This window comes from Salvelinus sp. IW2-2015, linkage group LG35, assembly GCF_002910315.2.
Source record: "Salvelinus sp. IW2-2015 linkage group LG35, ASM291031v2, whole genome shotgun sequence".
Taxonomy (NCBI): domain Eukaryota; kingdom Metazoa; phylum Chordata; class Actinopteri; order Salmoniformes; family Salmonidae; genus Salvelinus; species Salvelinus sp. IW2-2015.
In genome coordinates this window covers 13,677,961-13,693,893 of record NC_036874.1, presented here as the reverse complement: position 1 = coordinate 13,693,893, position 15,933 = coordinate 13,677,961, and the positions used below count along the sequence as shown (strand labels likewise).

Here is a 15,933-nt window from a genome sequence, read left to right as displayed (position 1 = left end):
ATCAGAGGGCAAAATAGGGGACAGGTGTGAAAGAGTAAATGAGGTCGTTAGGAGAATGAGAAACAGCTGGGAGCAGGAACGGAACGATAGAGAGAGAGAGAGCGGGAGAGGGAGAGAGGGAGGAGGAGAGAGAGAGAGAAAGAGAAAGAACCTAATAAGACCAGCAGAGGGAAGCACAGGGACAAGACATGATAATCAATGACAAAACATGACAATTAGCTGCTCAAGCTAAAGTAACATCAGGGCCCGTAGATTAGGAGGGAATGGCTTTAGTGACTTATTGCAAACAGGATACACGTTTTGGAATATTTGTATTCTGTACAGGCTTCCTTCTTTTCACTCTGTCATTTAGGTTAGTATTGTGCAGTAACACTGTTGTTGATCCATCCTCAGTTTACTCCTATCACAGGCATTCAACTCTGTAACTGTTTTAAAGTCACCATTGGCCTCATGGTCAAATCCCTGAGCGGTTTCCTTCCTCTCCGGAGTTAGGAAGGACGCCTGTATCTTTGTAGTGACTGGGTGTATTGATACACCATCCGAAGTGTAATTAATAACTTCACCATGCTCAAAGGGATATTCAATGTCTGCTTTTATTTTTCAAATCTACCAATAGGTGCCCTTCTTTGCGAGGCATTGGAAAACATCCCTGGTCTTTGTGGTTGAATTTGTGTTTGAAATTCACTGCTCAACTGAGGGACCTCACCGATAATTGTATGTGTGTGGTACAGAGATGAGGTAGTCATTAAAAAATCATGTTAAACACTATTATTGCGCCTCCCGGGTGGCACAGTGGTCTAAGGCACTGCATCGCAGTGCTAGCTGTGCCACCAGAGATTCTGGGTTCGAGCCCAGGCTCTGTCGCAGCCGGCCACGACCGGGAGGCCCATGGGGCGGCGCACAATTGCCCCAGCGTCGTCCGGGTTAGGGAGGGTTTGGCCAGCAGGGATATCCTTGTCTCACCGCACACTAGCGACTCCTGTGGCGGGTCGGGCGCAGTGCACGCTGACCAGGTCGCCAGGTGTACAGTATTTCCTCCGACACATTGGTGCGGCTGGCTTCCGGGTTGGATGTGCATTGTGTCAAGAAGCAGTGTGGCTTGGTTGGGTTGTGTTTCAGAGTACGCATGGCTCTCGACCTTCGCCTCTCCTGAGTCCGTACGGGAGTTGCAGCGATGAGACAAGACTGTAACTACTACCAATTGGATACCACGAAATTGGGGAGAAAAAAGGGGTTAAAAAAACACTATTATTGCACACAGAGTGAGTCCATGCAACGTATTATGTGACATGTTAAGCAAATTTAACTCCTTAAGTTATTTAGGCTTCCACTTTGATATGATGGAGTATTGTGTGTAGGCCAGGAACAAACAATTTCAATTGAATCCATTTTAAATTCAGGCTGTAACACAACAAAATGTGGAAAAAGTCAAGCGGTGTGAATACTTTCTGAAGGCACTGTAAATTGGTACATTGCACACTTTAGGAAACTTGCAAAAATAATTATCAGCTTTTGCATTCAGTAACTTGCAAACAAGTGTTCAACGCTTTCTCTATGCATTATTCATTGTGCTCCTTGTATGAATTTGTTCGCATTGCTAACTACAAAGTATTTACCTTGAGGTTCTTCAATGTGTTGAGGCCTTTTGGGAGCACGTGCAGTATTCTATAAGTAGTCCCGATTTACTGTATGAAAGTCCACATGGGACATGCTACATATACAACAGAAGACTTCGAAGACTTTCAAGTCAGCCCATAGGCAACATATTAATTGTGCTGTACTGAATTCCCTTGGTGTTTGTGTTTGTGTGTTTGAGGACATTAAAGATCTAGTACATCAGTGTACTACATTATGGGGCAACATCGTTTCTCTCTGAGCTAAAATGAAATCCCTTGCTGTTTGGGTGTATGTGTGTGTGCGTGTGTGTGTGTGTACAGTATGCGTTGTGTGTGTGTTTGTGTAGTTTCTGTACATATAAGTTCCTTTACTTATGTGGCTATAATTTATAATGGGGGAGTATCATTCCTCCCTGCCCATCTGCACTCAGGGTCCATGTTACCCATCTAACTTGAATTAGCTCTGGAATCAGTTAATTAAATTTGCCAGCAACTGTCTGCTTAGACAGGCGGGTTAATTGGAAGCAGGTGGCAGGCAGAGGTGCCAGAGAGATGTATTTTTAGATGATAAGATAGTGATTTAAAAAGAAAATTGTACAGTATCTTAACTATGTAGGGTTGGGGGGGTCTTGCATATGGGGATCCCGATAAAATCGCACAGATCAGGGTTGAACACGTTATTTAATTTGTGGCTCCAACACGAGGCCGAAAATGTCAAACATTTCAAATGCAAACAGAAGTATAAAATGGGCACCACCTTCTTATTGCAATGTAATCCAGCTAAATGTGTTGGTAAGGTCTCATACAATATGTGTTTATAATAGGATACTGTAGCTAGGGAGTCATGGGGACTGGTAACTAGGCTCACCTGCCCAGGTTGATGACTCCACGTGGGATACCTGTTGGTGTGTTGAAGGCCGGTAGCAGCTTCTCCCCAAGCACCATAACTTTCCGCTTGAACATCTGCAACAACAAGGAAGGAGGGCGACTTAGTAAACACTCACAATAACACACAAAGACAGATGTACACACACCTGTGCAAAAACCAGCCGCAACCCCAGAGGTGCACACCACCCCCACGTCACATCAACACAGGCATATTTTCATATTGGCCCCTGTAAGAAAAATATTTTTGCTACCAAGTACAGAACGTTTTCACCCAACAAAGACCCGTCAAAAAATTCTTTCTTCAGATGAAATAGGTTTCATGTAGAACCCTTTCATGTAGTGAACAGTCAAACACAGAGAGTAGAATTAAAGTGTAGCTCCAGCCCCAATATTTTCCAGATGGCTTCCCAGCCTCTCTCAACAAAGCTAATTATGTAGAACATAACAAACCCAGGGACAACGGACAGATGACGCTGCTCTGAGAAGGAGTAAAAGTAATCTTATTGATGTAACCCAAAGCAGTTCAATTAAAACTACACTCTCTTTGCTGCCTGCCTCTTGAAAGCAGGGCCAAGGGAGGGTGAAGCACTGTCTCAAAGTAAGATTAACAGGTCAGATTGATCTGCATAACCTGCGAAGACAGAGTTAGAAGGAGAGAGAAGTAGAGAGATAGAAGAGAGAGGGTTAAATAGTGAGATACTCAGAGTGCTGGTATTAGAATTGAGATGCAAGGCTGCTAACAGAGAGAACTAGAGAGAGGGAGAGGGATATTGTTCAGGGGAGACTGTGTGAATCAGGCTTTTATGGTCAAATTGCTGCAAAGAAATCACTACTAAAGGACACAAATGAGAAGAAGAGACTTGCTTGGGCCAAGAAACACGAGCAATGGACTGTATATATATATATAAACTAAATGCAAGGACAGACAACCCAGCTCATAAAGTTATACAACTATCTCAAAAGGCTACTAACACTTGATCCAGGAGGGGATTGGTTTTCTGTGCTGTAACCAAGAAGCTTGGTCTTGCAAACTAGCTACCTATAGCTAGCAAGTTAAACCAAATGCATAGCTGGAGCCCTGAGCTGGAGAAAATGTATTTGGCACTAAGATGGTTAACTTATAGCTAGTAATAAGATATTTATCTGGCATACATTAGTAGTGAATTTCAAGTGTAACAAAACTTCAGTTTGCTCCATTTGCTCTTTATAAACAAACTGGCTAAATAAAATGTTTTATAAAAAAATCAAGATGGCCCGGTATACGGTATAGAGTACCACAGTATGAGTCTTAATACCCATAAAACCTAGCAGTCAAACWGGGAAATGGTTCCAATTGTTTTATTCCACCATTCATTTTCCCCATAGGGGATTTTAGAAACACATAAAATAAGGATTGTGCTAATTAGCTGCTAATGTAGCAAGCATAAAGTACCACAAATACCACGGTGATCTAGACAGGCTGCCGAATCGAGGCAAAGGGAAATATCTCTGGATTAACTACCTAATGTAATCTAAATTTATTCATTAATAAATTGACAAAATATCTTTAAATTGACAATTCTGTGAACTGTCTTGTGCACGTTTTAAATTGACACGATACCTGTTAGCAAAGGTGTCAGCGAGAGATGACGTACAGAGATTTGTGGTCTTGCATGATGTCTACTTTGATGCTAATTAGCATTTTCGAATCAGAGTAAATAGAGCCGAATATATTGCTAAAAGTCTCCTTGTCCGAGACAGATTTACATTGTTATCAAAACGTCACCCCAGGGCGAGCCTACATGAAACACAACCCTTATTCTTAGTGTGTCTAAAATTCCCTATGGGAAAAATGAATGGTGGAAAAACGAGTGGAACCACTTCCCTGTTTGACCGCTAGGTTTTACGAGTATTATGACACCTCCACTGTGGGGCTCTATACCGCCCAAGCCTAGTGTGTGTGTGTGTTTACAAAGTGTCACAGTGCTCTTTGGCAGTCTCTCCGTCTCACCGCGTGGTAACTCAGCTAAAAGAAAGAGTGAGTGAGAAGGAGAGGAGGCGGCGAGTAGAGCTGAGTGTTCATATAGGTTGTAAACCAAATGGCACCCTATTTCCTATATTAGTGCACTACCTTTGACCAGGGCTCTGGGAAATAGGGTGCCAATTGGGACGCAATAATAAATGCATGTCAGAGTAACTAGCCATTAGAATTATGATCATCAATAATGTCAATATGAGTTGCCCGTGTCCTTGTCCTACAGTAAGTGAATGATACAATGTCTCTCCTGACTGCGGCACTCTAACTGCTAGCTCCCACTGCAGCTGAGAGCCAAGGAAGGCTCGTTATCGCCATCATATGAAGGATGCGCCTGGACACGGTCTGTCTGGGCATTGATTCACACTTTCTGGGTCTTTTGTTTTTGTGACCAGGAGGCAGAGTGGGCTACAGACAGATGTACTGGCACATGAGTGATTTGGACACATGATGTGTGTGGATATATATGTTTGCACTCACATGCATGTTCTCATGTGTAATGTGCAGATATGCACACATGCACGCGATCTTCATTGTCATCGGCAACATGCGCGCACGCACAAACAAATCCTTCCACCTACTTACCCACCCACATGCAGGTGCTACCCGTGCCCTTGACAAATGCCCATTTACTGCCAGCTGCTACAGTGTCATCTTTACAATCCAATTACCTATAGTTATCTGCATGTTACAATCCGGCACAATCCACACTAGTTCAAATGACTCAGATTTACAGGGCATTGACACCACACAGAGACATAAAAAGCCCCGTGAGGCCACAGTGGCCCGAGTAGTCATCTCTCCATCTAGCAGCTGGGGGCCCAGTCCCTTGCTGGCCCACTAGCCCTCCAGAACTCCCATAATTCCATTCCCTCTCAGCATACTGGGAGGGCCTGGGAGACCCCAGGTGGATTTACACACAGAGGAAGCTCATTAATCCATACTGTAGGATCCACGGCTAAGATGAATGTGTGTTCGTGTGTGTGTGTGTGACGGGAGCTGCAGATTGGCCCTCTGGTCCCAGAGCTCCATCTCTTATCAAAGAGATTACTAATGACCCTCTCCCTGTTCTTCCTCAACCAAACTAGCAGTTTATGGGCATCATGTAAACACATGCCCACAGTCATTTTAAAGCCTACGTGCACGCACACACACACACACACACACACACACACACACACACACACACACACACAACACACACACCACACACACACACACACACACACACACACACACACACACACACACACACATCACAAGAGTGCACAAACTCCAATTATATCCCACTGTTATTAAGCCTTGTTTCGCGCTTAGAATCCTTAAATATTAATTACAGCAAGAGCCTTTTGAGGGCAGCTGTGGTATGCTTTACCGTGGCACATGCAACGTTGCAGGCCCCTTTCACATCTATCTAAATCTACCTCCCCCTTCTAATAGTGCAGAGCAAGACTTCAGCACAGCTTCAGCTGATCTGCATCTCACTCACACCCTCCTCCCCCCTCTTCTCCCCTGTAACTATTCCCCAGGTTGTTGCTGTAAATGAGAACGTGTTCTCAGTCAACTTACCTGGTAAAATAAGGGTAACAAAAATTTGACAAAATCACAGAAGTGCCTATAGAGACGTGCTGCTGCCTCATATGCAGCGCACGTTATCGTCTACGCATACTTCCCAACCATCCCACGTGCATATCCCGGCGCTCATCCACAATCCTTAACCCAGCCATCGGATCAACGGACAAGGCCACGGCACGGAGGACCATTGATCCGTTGTAACAGGAGACGGCTCGCTTACTTCGCTTTCAGTTTGGAATTATGCCTTGGGTGTTGGACACGACAGTCGCAAACTGAATGGCTTTTCTCTTTTAAGCACAAGAGATGTGTAGCGGCGACGCAGTCACCTCTCCCTGATTTAACACTGTCAGGGACCAGTGGAGACAGACTGAGGGGTAGAACTCTGTATGTATGGCACTCTCAGTTACCATTCAAACTTCTCAATTGTGAGTCAAAGAAACACTTGAAGTGTGAAAGTGAAAATGAGAGGTTGTTGCTCTTTTGGTGGAGTCAGTTTTCACTTCTGGGCTCCAGCTGTTGTCCCGAAAAGTCTTTTTTTACCCACTACAGTGGCGAGATTCTTGGTTAAGTAGCATACAGGTGTAACAAGAACTGACATTGTCAATAATGTACATACAACTTACTGTACAACAGTTCTGTTTCAGTGGGATATAGACCAACTGGAGGCTATATATCAGAACAACAACGAAAACTCTCTGCACCTACCTGATGCATGTGTTTCTCAACTCCAGTCCTCCAGTACCCCCCAACAGGATACCATTTTGTTGTGGTCCCAGACAAACTCACCTAGTTCAACTAATTGAGGGTCTGATGGTTAGTTTGACAAGTTGAATCAGGTGTGCTTATCCAGGGCTACAGGAAAAATGTGTGCTGTCGGGGGTGCTCAATGAATGGAGTTGGGAAACACTGGTCTAACGATGCAGACCATTTGCGCAAAATATACACATGTATTTCCAATGTCTTGCTGGCTGTTGCTGAACACAGCTTTTGCATGACAGGACAGAGAACAACTACAAACCCTTATCTGAGGCCTGATAATGCCAAGCTTGCCCTATGGCACTGGTCCATTATCGTTTTTTTTACGACTCAAATTTTGCACCTCCTTGTGAACACTTAAAGAAAGCTGTGCTTTTTACGACCGTGGATGAATGAATTATTCCTGTTCGCCAGCTGTGCGTGATGAAAACCGAGCCCAAAACACCCTCTCTGACCTTCACAATCCACCAATACCCCACCAGGACAAAAACATATCCTTTTTTTAACCACGTTTCCTCTCCTGTCTCATTCCTCCATCTGTGGTAGGCTTTTACTCAGGGTAGCAGCTGACTAAAAGGCTGTAAAAAGGCTGAGGAGACCGAAGCTGTCCGCTTGGATCGCTCACCCAGCCCAAACCAGCATAACCCCCATATGTTGTTTTTCTCTGGCGTGCACCGGGCTGCCGGGCCTCAGTTCCGAAAGGCCTTGACTGAGTTGACCCTTTGCTCTGTCCGCGCGTCACTCACAGTGTCACTCGGTGTCACACAGTGTCCTGAAAACGGGGACCTAATCTAGGAGGTCATTGAGGTCAGAGGAGGACCTGTCGACCAGACAAAGCCTGTGAAAACACAATGTTCGGAGCCTGGTTGGTTGTTCCTGTGACATCTTTATGTAAGGCGACCGTTCTCCTCTGCCAAGGTTAGAGTTGGCTATGTCATGATGTTCTCTCTGCCGTTATACAATACCCAGAGGCTGCTCTGCAATCCTATAGGGGCGTTCAGAATCAGACACACTATTTGCGCGTGACCTCTGTGTGGTCCAATGTTTAGAAACTGCCCACGTCACCACAACGTAAAGGTGGCAGGTAGCCTAGCGGTTAAGAGGGTTGGACCAGTAACCGAAAGGTTGCTGGTTCGAATCCCCGAGCCGACTAGGGGGGAAATCTGTTGATGTGCCCTTGAGCAAAGCCCTTAACCCTAATTGCTCTGGATAAGAGATAAGATAAAACATGTTACAGTGGATGATCTGTGCTCTGCTAGTTGGAATTGCACAGCTGAGTAAGACCCTTGAGGCCAGGGTATAAGAAGTGCCAGTACATGGTGAACCACTGAATTGTAGCATGTATACCAGGGCTACTAGACATGTAGCTTGATTAGCTAGAAAGAAAATGGCCAGAGGGAAAGATACTGGCATGTGCTACCCATCTTCGAAACTCAACATTAGGCATCAGACGACATCCTGGGCAGAATTAGCACAGTGCTCTCAGCAGCCTTCTCTCATCTTACAAGGTGTGTGTGTGAAAGAGAGAAATGCACAAAGCACAGCACACATGGTTGAAAGCCTGCTGCTGGGTGCCTGCTGCCAGATATCTGGGTTGTAATACTACGACGCTGCCCTGATAAGAATCTAATTTGCTCAGTAGGATTTAACTGGAACAATCGGTCGATTTCTTATAAGCGGCGGTCTGTCCCGGCTGGTTTTTGCCTCTATCCCAGCGGTTTACATCATTATTAGCGTCTGATGGTTTAGCATTAATTCTTATGGACAGTCTGGGAGTCTTGTAAATACTACTAGTCTTTAGAAGAGAAGCACAGACCATGAGCTCGATCTACTAAGTGTTCGCACCAGGTGCAAAGAACACCAAAAACGAAAGCTACGAACGTGTATTTATTCTTTATCTCCAGATCTTATTCTTTTTACTAGCTAGTAACGTTTTGTTCTGTCCTCATTGTTTAATTCCATTCAAGTATATTTTTTAAAATAGGTGCCGACTTTGATTCGCACTTAGTAAATCTCCGTCATGTGTCTTTGATTGATACACTACGACAAAGCCAGGGAAACGGAACACGTACTTTTATCCACGCTTCTTTTCACCATCGTCCAAAGATAAAACAGAGACCCCTTCCGTCTCTGTCAGTTTCATGACACGAGAGAGACACACATTTCCTGCACATCGATTCCATTCTTCATTTCAACACGGCTGGCCGCAGGAGAAGCGGAGGAGTATGCAGGTTAGGGAACTGGATGGTCTCAGAGCAGGAGTGCCACTCTTTTGCCTTATTTGTCATGGTGAATAGGATTACATGGACAGGAGCGACCTGATCCTAGATCAGCACTCCTACTATAGGTCGCTTCATGAATACAGGCCCTGGAATTGCATTGGATCTTCAATGTTAGGAGGTTGAAGTTGCATGCGGTAAGAGATGAAGCTATATACATTTGAGCTAGGTACTTGAGTTGGACCCAATCCATAAATGCCCTACACTATTGATAATACGAACATATACTGGCTGGGTAATTCCAGCGGAATGCTTCTGGGAAAGATTGGATAAGTGAAGCTTGTCTCCAAATCGTGATCATATCACACTTAGCTTTGAAGTGAAGCTAGTTTCTCTAAAGCGGTTATCATAGCTTGTAATGGAATCCTGTATTTCCAAAGCATGTAGTCTACACCAAGGGACTGATTACGGCTTAAGGCTGTGTCATCACTGACTCGATTCCCGTGTGATACTAATACAAAATGAAAAGTGATTTAAAAAGTCCAGTTGTAAACTTCCAAGATATCGACAGTTATTTGCCTGACAGAGCAGAGGTAAAACAACATGTTCTTCACTTTAATGCGTTCTGCAGTAGCATTGATTAACACATGTGCCTTGAGCATGAGTGTCTGAACTGACACAGGTGACACAGTGACACAGATGTACTGTAATGTATCTGGAGCGTCTGCTGACTAGCAGCATGAAGCCCCCCATGCGTCTCCATTCGCCGTGACGTCGTCTGAACTAGAACATGATGTGTATAATTTGAGTGGCATCGCCTGAGACCGAGAGGGAGCATTAAATGAGGTCATCAAGTGAATAAGATATGAAGAATTCTCTGGGGGGAAAACACGGACATGGTTAAGAATTCCACACCGAACCCCATTGGGAAACAAACAACCGGAAAGCGATCGTCTGCTCTGAAATCCTCGGAACACTTTACATTATAACGAATAGTAAATGACATTCATCTGCCCATGTTATTCTCAGTAATGTTATTCTCGGTGACGGAAAGTCTCCCAACGTTATTCTCGGTAACGGAATCATTGTGCCTGACGAACATGATTCCACGGTTCCACAAAGTTCTATGGTTCCCCCACTCTGAGCCAACATAGTGGAGGTAATCGAAATAACTTCACAGTTTGTTTGCTGGGTATAACGCGGCTGTCATGCCTTTGTTGTGCCATGTCATGCCATGTCTTTGTTGCGCCGCCATGATGCAATTACAGAGGTTTCGGCTCCAGCGTTATCCCGGGGAAGCCGGCAGTGAGCTTTTTATGTTCCCTATAGTCGAATTACCTAGCCATGGAAGGCATACTGTGCCTATGAAAAGATGCCAGGCTAAATAACTTAAGTCTCTGAAGGGGGATTGGACGTTTCAGCTGATTGAAGCTTGCGTAGACGATCAATCATCACCTAGAGTAGATATAGTATTGTAGATGTAGATTCAGCGAAGTTATAGCCTCAACCACCAAGTGGCACTGTATACTGCCTTATGTCTTGTGTCTTGAGAAGGGCGGTTTGAAAGTGAGTGTTAGTTACAATGCTGACTTACATTGCTTGCATTCCCCACCAATATAGACGCGTAACAGTCAAATGTGTTTGAATTCCCATATAGGAATATGTGTAAATTACAGTTTTGGTGGTTGCAGGAATAAAAAAGAAATCACTTTTTTACTACACCTCAACTACACCTGAAAGGAATGTGTTATTTCTCCTGAAGTGAGCCGGCAGTCACATCGAATCAACTCCTACCATCCATGTGAAGGTTCCTGGAGAACCCAAACAGAGTGTATTACTCCTACACAGACAGGAGGTTATAGCTATCCAGTTATCACAGTTACCACTACAACACCCTCACAAGCTCTATCACCAGCCACCAACCTTTCTACGAAAGTCGAACAATATTCGGAACCCCGATGTATCCGTATCAGCTGGCACGGCGCCCTCCTTACATCAGACGAACCATCACGCACCACCGCTCGCCCAGACTTCCGATCCATCAATAATACAGCTGTGAGCTCCATCCATCCGCCGGCTGGGTCGTCTAGCTCGGCCCCATCGCTGGGGTTACAGTGGCGTTGGCAGGGAAACAGGGGGTGATGGGATGTGGAGCGTCCACAGAGGTTGGAGGATGTCAGGTTCATTTCTCTTTAAGGATGTGACAGTTTCTTCACAGCCCTAGCTGGAAGGAGAGGACACTGGGTACATGTTGACTTGCTCCAGAGGCAGACGGAGATGGAAACTAACTAGTGTCCTCCTCGAGGAGATGAGACACAGAGAGGGAGACGAGGAGATGAGACACAGAGAGACGCTTAAAATCTGGAGAGTCTCGTTAAAAATAAGACTGAACTAAGGCAAAGTGCACTAGACCTGCATAAAACTTTTCAATAATACTTTTCTATTCCAAGGTTAGCAACAGCTCAATGACAAGAACAGAATGCAGAAAAATCTGCAAAAAACAACATGTATTAACAACAGCATTTCTTTGTATTTCTGTAATGTTCAGAGTTTGCAAATAGGCTAACAGACATAACAGTCTCAACCAGACAGTCTCTCTTTTAGTATTCAAACACAATACCTGTACACAAACAGTATTTCTCAAGGTTTCTGCATGATTACTTCAGCACACTGTAAACAGGGAAGAAAGAAAACCCGAGACCTGTTGATCATGCTGAATGTGTGTAGCCAGGGAGAGACAAAAGAACCAGGGGATTGAGTATGCTCCGTAATGAGATTGAGTAGAGCAGAGCGGTGGTGGCGGTGGGAGGGTAGAGCCTGTTCCTGGACACAAAGCAGAAGAGGAGAGGGGGAACAGAGGCAGCTTGGCCTGTCTAAGAGACCAAGAACAGGCAGATCAAATGCGGGTTCTCTTTGGACTATACACTGGCTGCTACAGAACCAGAGAAATAGGACGGAGCTGATTTACAGTAGTACTGGCTTCAAAGCACTGCCTCATCAAAGCGGCATGAGAGGATACGGTCACACTTATAACGGTGTGTGTGTGTCGGGGGGGTGGGGTGGTTTGTTATAATGAGAAGATCTGACGATGCGTGATTGTCCAAGATAAATCACAGTCTTAACGATGACTTTTCTTTGTGTATATAGTATCCTCTATGAGAGTGTGTGACAGGGGGGACAATAAGGCGCTGTAACACCTGGGTATCAAGTCTGTGGCGGTCATCCACTTGATCCTAAGTGATGTATCTCTTGATTTATATATTCATGCAACTGAAGTGTTATATCGCTGCCGTTAGCGCCAGTTTTGACTGACAAATACTGTATGTAATCTACCCGCTAACTGTTGAGTGGAATCACTCACTCCCCATATACATTTGAACAGGCAACTTAACACACTGATGGGGCTGGACGCCTCAGATAACAACCATTCAATCCCCTTAAAAGGCGTTCATTTCCACCCCAAAAATGGCAAAGTGAAAACTCTCAATAAACACCATTTTCACAGCTCTTCAAAGGGAGTTGCGATCTGTTACTTCCCGAAATGACAGACAACGAGCAGGTTTCATCTGGCTGGTGGTTTGTGCTATAACTTTTTAAAAGCTCATGAAATGGATCCATAAAGACATACACAAAACATAGCTACAGTTTTATTGTCATAGTATACCGTCATAGATGACGGATTTTGCTATTGCAACAAAAGCATTTAGCTGCACCTGGTTTAACATCTGCTGATCTGTGAACGTGACAAATAAACTTTGATTTGATTTCATAGATGTAAAGAGCCGCAATGCCTTGGTCTGAGTGGGTGGGAATTCAGACAGCGGCGCACCCGTCTGCTCGCATGGTGCAGCAAGCCATTAACAGTTGTCTTCCCCTAGCTATGAGAGTTGTGTGGACAGGCACAGATGGGGAGGAGAGAATGAGAACAAGAGGTGACGGAGAGTTTTTAGCACATTGAATGCATGCGCTCCTGTAAACTGCCACAGACGCGGTAGGAGAACATCTGCGCCCAGACCTGTGGACAGCTAATGGCAGGCGTGATTCCACAAAAAGACAAGAAAGGGAAGACACGGGTCATATATGATTCTATTACCCACGGTGTGGAACTGGAGTCTAAAAATACCAGACCTGATGTGAAACATTTACATGCACTGAATGCCTCGTAAAAAGAAACACAACGGGTTCGCTGCAGGTTGGCGACACGGGCATGCTGCAATCTGCTCCTTTTCCCTATCAGTGCTGCATCAGCACGTTGTATTTGACCGACCCTGTGACCTTGCTGCTTCGAGGGTTACATTAAAGGTGTGTGCTCCATATCTGAATCTGATGACTACGCTATGTAAACCACTACTGGTTTTGTCTAGCCTGATGACCTTTCTTTTCCAATAGCAGTCTGCCGTCTGCAGAGGTTATTTCTGTTTTATCTCCACATTCTATATTACTAATAGAGACACCTAAAGGGCATTTGGGTGACATCTCATTTGCACCTGCTTCAGAGTCATGGTTACATTCATAGCACATTCACAGCTCAAATAATCTCTCTTCTTCACATGAACGTGCTGCGAAACAACAGACATGACTGGGCCAACCTGGATCAAATCCACATCCCTTGCAACGCTTCACAATTCAAACGATCAAACAACGGTTTCAGTTTCAGTTTCAGTTGGACGCACAAACACACCTCGAAGCATTTCCTTGAAGCAATTAGTGATAACCTCAACCTTTCTTGTCAGTCAAACTCCATTTAACTAATGGTTGTTGCCAAGGAAGTGTCAGGTTGCCAAGGACCTATAACTACTACAGCTCTCGGTTCTTTCACACTGTATGAAGTCATCACCGTCCAGACACATCATCCTCCCAGCTGGGATCCTCCTCCACTCCATTATTTCCTGTGAGTGCTCGTCAGAGACAAAGTGCCATACGTGAGAAACATGCATCCCTCCTCCGATTGGCCTTACTAGTTTCCTGGTTGCAGAGCACACACTGTTGCTATGGTTTCTGCTCAGGCCGCGCTAACTCCGTCTGTCTTCGATGTCGGCTGGGTAAAACGCAGCGATTCCCCTCCGTTTTTTTCTCAAYGGGGAGGCCATCCATCCTGCCACTCTGTCACCCAGGCCGACACAGATCAACATAACTCTCAGCTCTCTAGGGACGATACACAAATCAACAATACATACCGTTTCAATAGGTGAATACCTTCTGTCAATATGCAACGTAGAGAAAGAAAATGACAAAAAAATACAATGAATTTGTTGCCTGAAGAAATAGATAGGTGTAGTAAGCATCAGTTGTTATACGAATAACAAAGTAAAGTATACACACACACTGAACAACTTGGATAAGGCTCATGTGCTCTACAATTTATACAGTACTGCAGGGTGACTACTGAGGCGACGCTACACTAGTGTCTTGCTTGAGAGCACAGAATTGTAACTTTGACACCTGGGGTTTGAGCTGGCCAACCTGTGGTCAGTAGCCCTTGGCCAATGCCTGGCATTAATTTGAAGTTGCACTACACTATTTAATAAATATCTGACCCCATTTTCCCCTCAGTACACGGTATATCGCCAAGGTTACTACTGGACTGGAGGCCCGAGCAGCTCCACAACCCTATCGTTTCACATGAATGCATAAAACTTGGCCAAAGTAGACAAATACAATTCCAGCTCATTCGCACTGTGTCACTTGGAGATATGTCCTATGAAGGGGAAGGGCTGGAGGGGAATTGAAAAGAGAGGGTTTACTTATTCATTCGCTTCCTCTATTTTTCTGCCTGTGTGTTTTTTTTCAYTYAGAGATCTCTGTGGAGTGGCTGTGGGATTGTGGGGTTGAGTAGTGTTAGCATTAACATGGTATGTGGAAGAGTGGTGTTAGCATATGCTAGCTAGCTAACATGCTATTGGACTGGCACATGGTAGCTAATATAGTGTGACGCTAAGCAGCGTTAGCGTGACTAACATGCTGGTGAGCAATGCCGTCTGATACTGCCAGAACCCCACTGGAAAGGCCTGGGTCAACTGAGGGATCCCCGTACAAATGTCACTGCTCATGGATATTGCATCGAGCCTGGCCTTTTGATGCTAACTAAATGTTACTGTTAGCCTAGCGTTTAGATGAAGAGGCGCACAGGAGGGGAGAAGGGGGGAGTGTAAGAGAGCGAAGGCACCCACGTCATTTAGGGAGAGGGTGGTCTCTCTGAACTCTCTCTTCCACTCTTATGTGTGAGACCAATATCCTTTTCAAACAGAACACATTTGTCAGCGTTGTCAGATGAAATATACACCATAACAGCGCTTTTCTCCGTTGGTGGGGTTGCTTAATCAGTTGGTCTCCCTCTGGCATTAGCCTGATGCTACAAAGTAGCTAACCAAAGTCAGGTGGGCAGATGCTGGCTCACAACATCAAAGCTAACGTTCCAGGCCTGCGCAGGCTAATAAAAGGAGCGTCTTTGTGATGTGTTCTAAAGAGGTGTTGTATGTCGTGTCTAGGGCAGCGAGGGCAGCGGGGGCAGTTTGTTCTCTGAGGCATTCTCTGACCCTGACAGCTAACGCTTCAGCAGAGGCACAGTAGGACTGGACTGACAGCTGTCTGTCGCATCGGAGGCTCTCCAACCGATATGCTCCAAACTGACAGGTCAGACGAAAACATGGGCTACTCTCCAGCAGAGGAACACACTGAGACAACCTCAGGGTGTAACAGGGAGGGGTGTGTACGAACGTATTAGTGTTGTAGTTTGAAGTGGCAAGAGCACACCACGCATTGTGATCTGGCTAAACGTCCGTACAGAATGTACCAAACTGGGTAAGTTGTAGGCCTGTTCAAACAAAATCATTATACCAAGGACAGAAAAGTATAACTTGATTAA

At 45.0% G+C, this 15,933-nt stretch overlaps 1 protein-coding gene across 2 annotated transcripts in view; it reads right to left on the bottom strand.

Annotated features, from left to right (window-relative positions):
• The window catches only part of LOC111959157 (mannosyl-oligosaccharide 1,2-alpha-mannosidase IC), a 204,252-nt gene that overhangs the window by 24,711 nt on the left and 163,608 nt on the right, over positions 1-15,933 (bottom strand). Inside the window, exon 5 of one of the 2 annotated variants that reach the window (XM_070437383.1) lies at positions 2,486-2,579. In XM_070437383.1, coding sequence (XP_070293484.1) covers positions 2,486-2,579 — 94 coding nt within the window. Of the gene's footprint in view, positions 1-2,484; positions 2,580-15,933 lie in introns of both variants that reach the window. The other variant, XM_070437384.1, reaches the window with a different exon arrangement.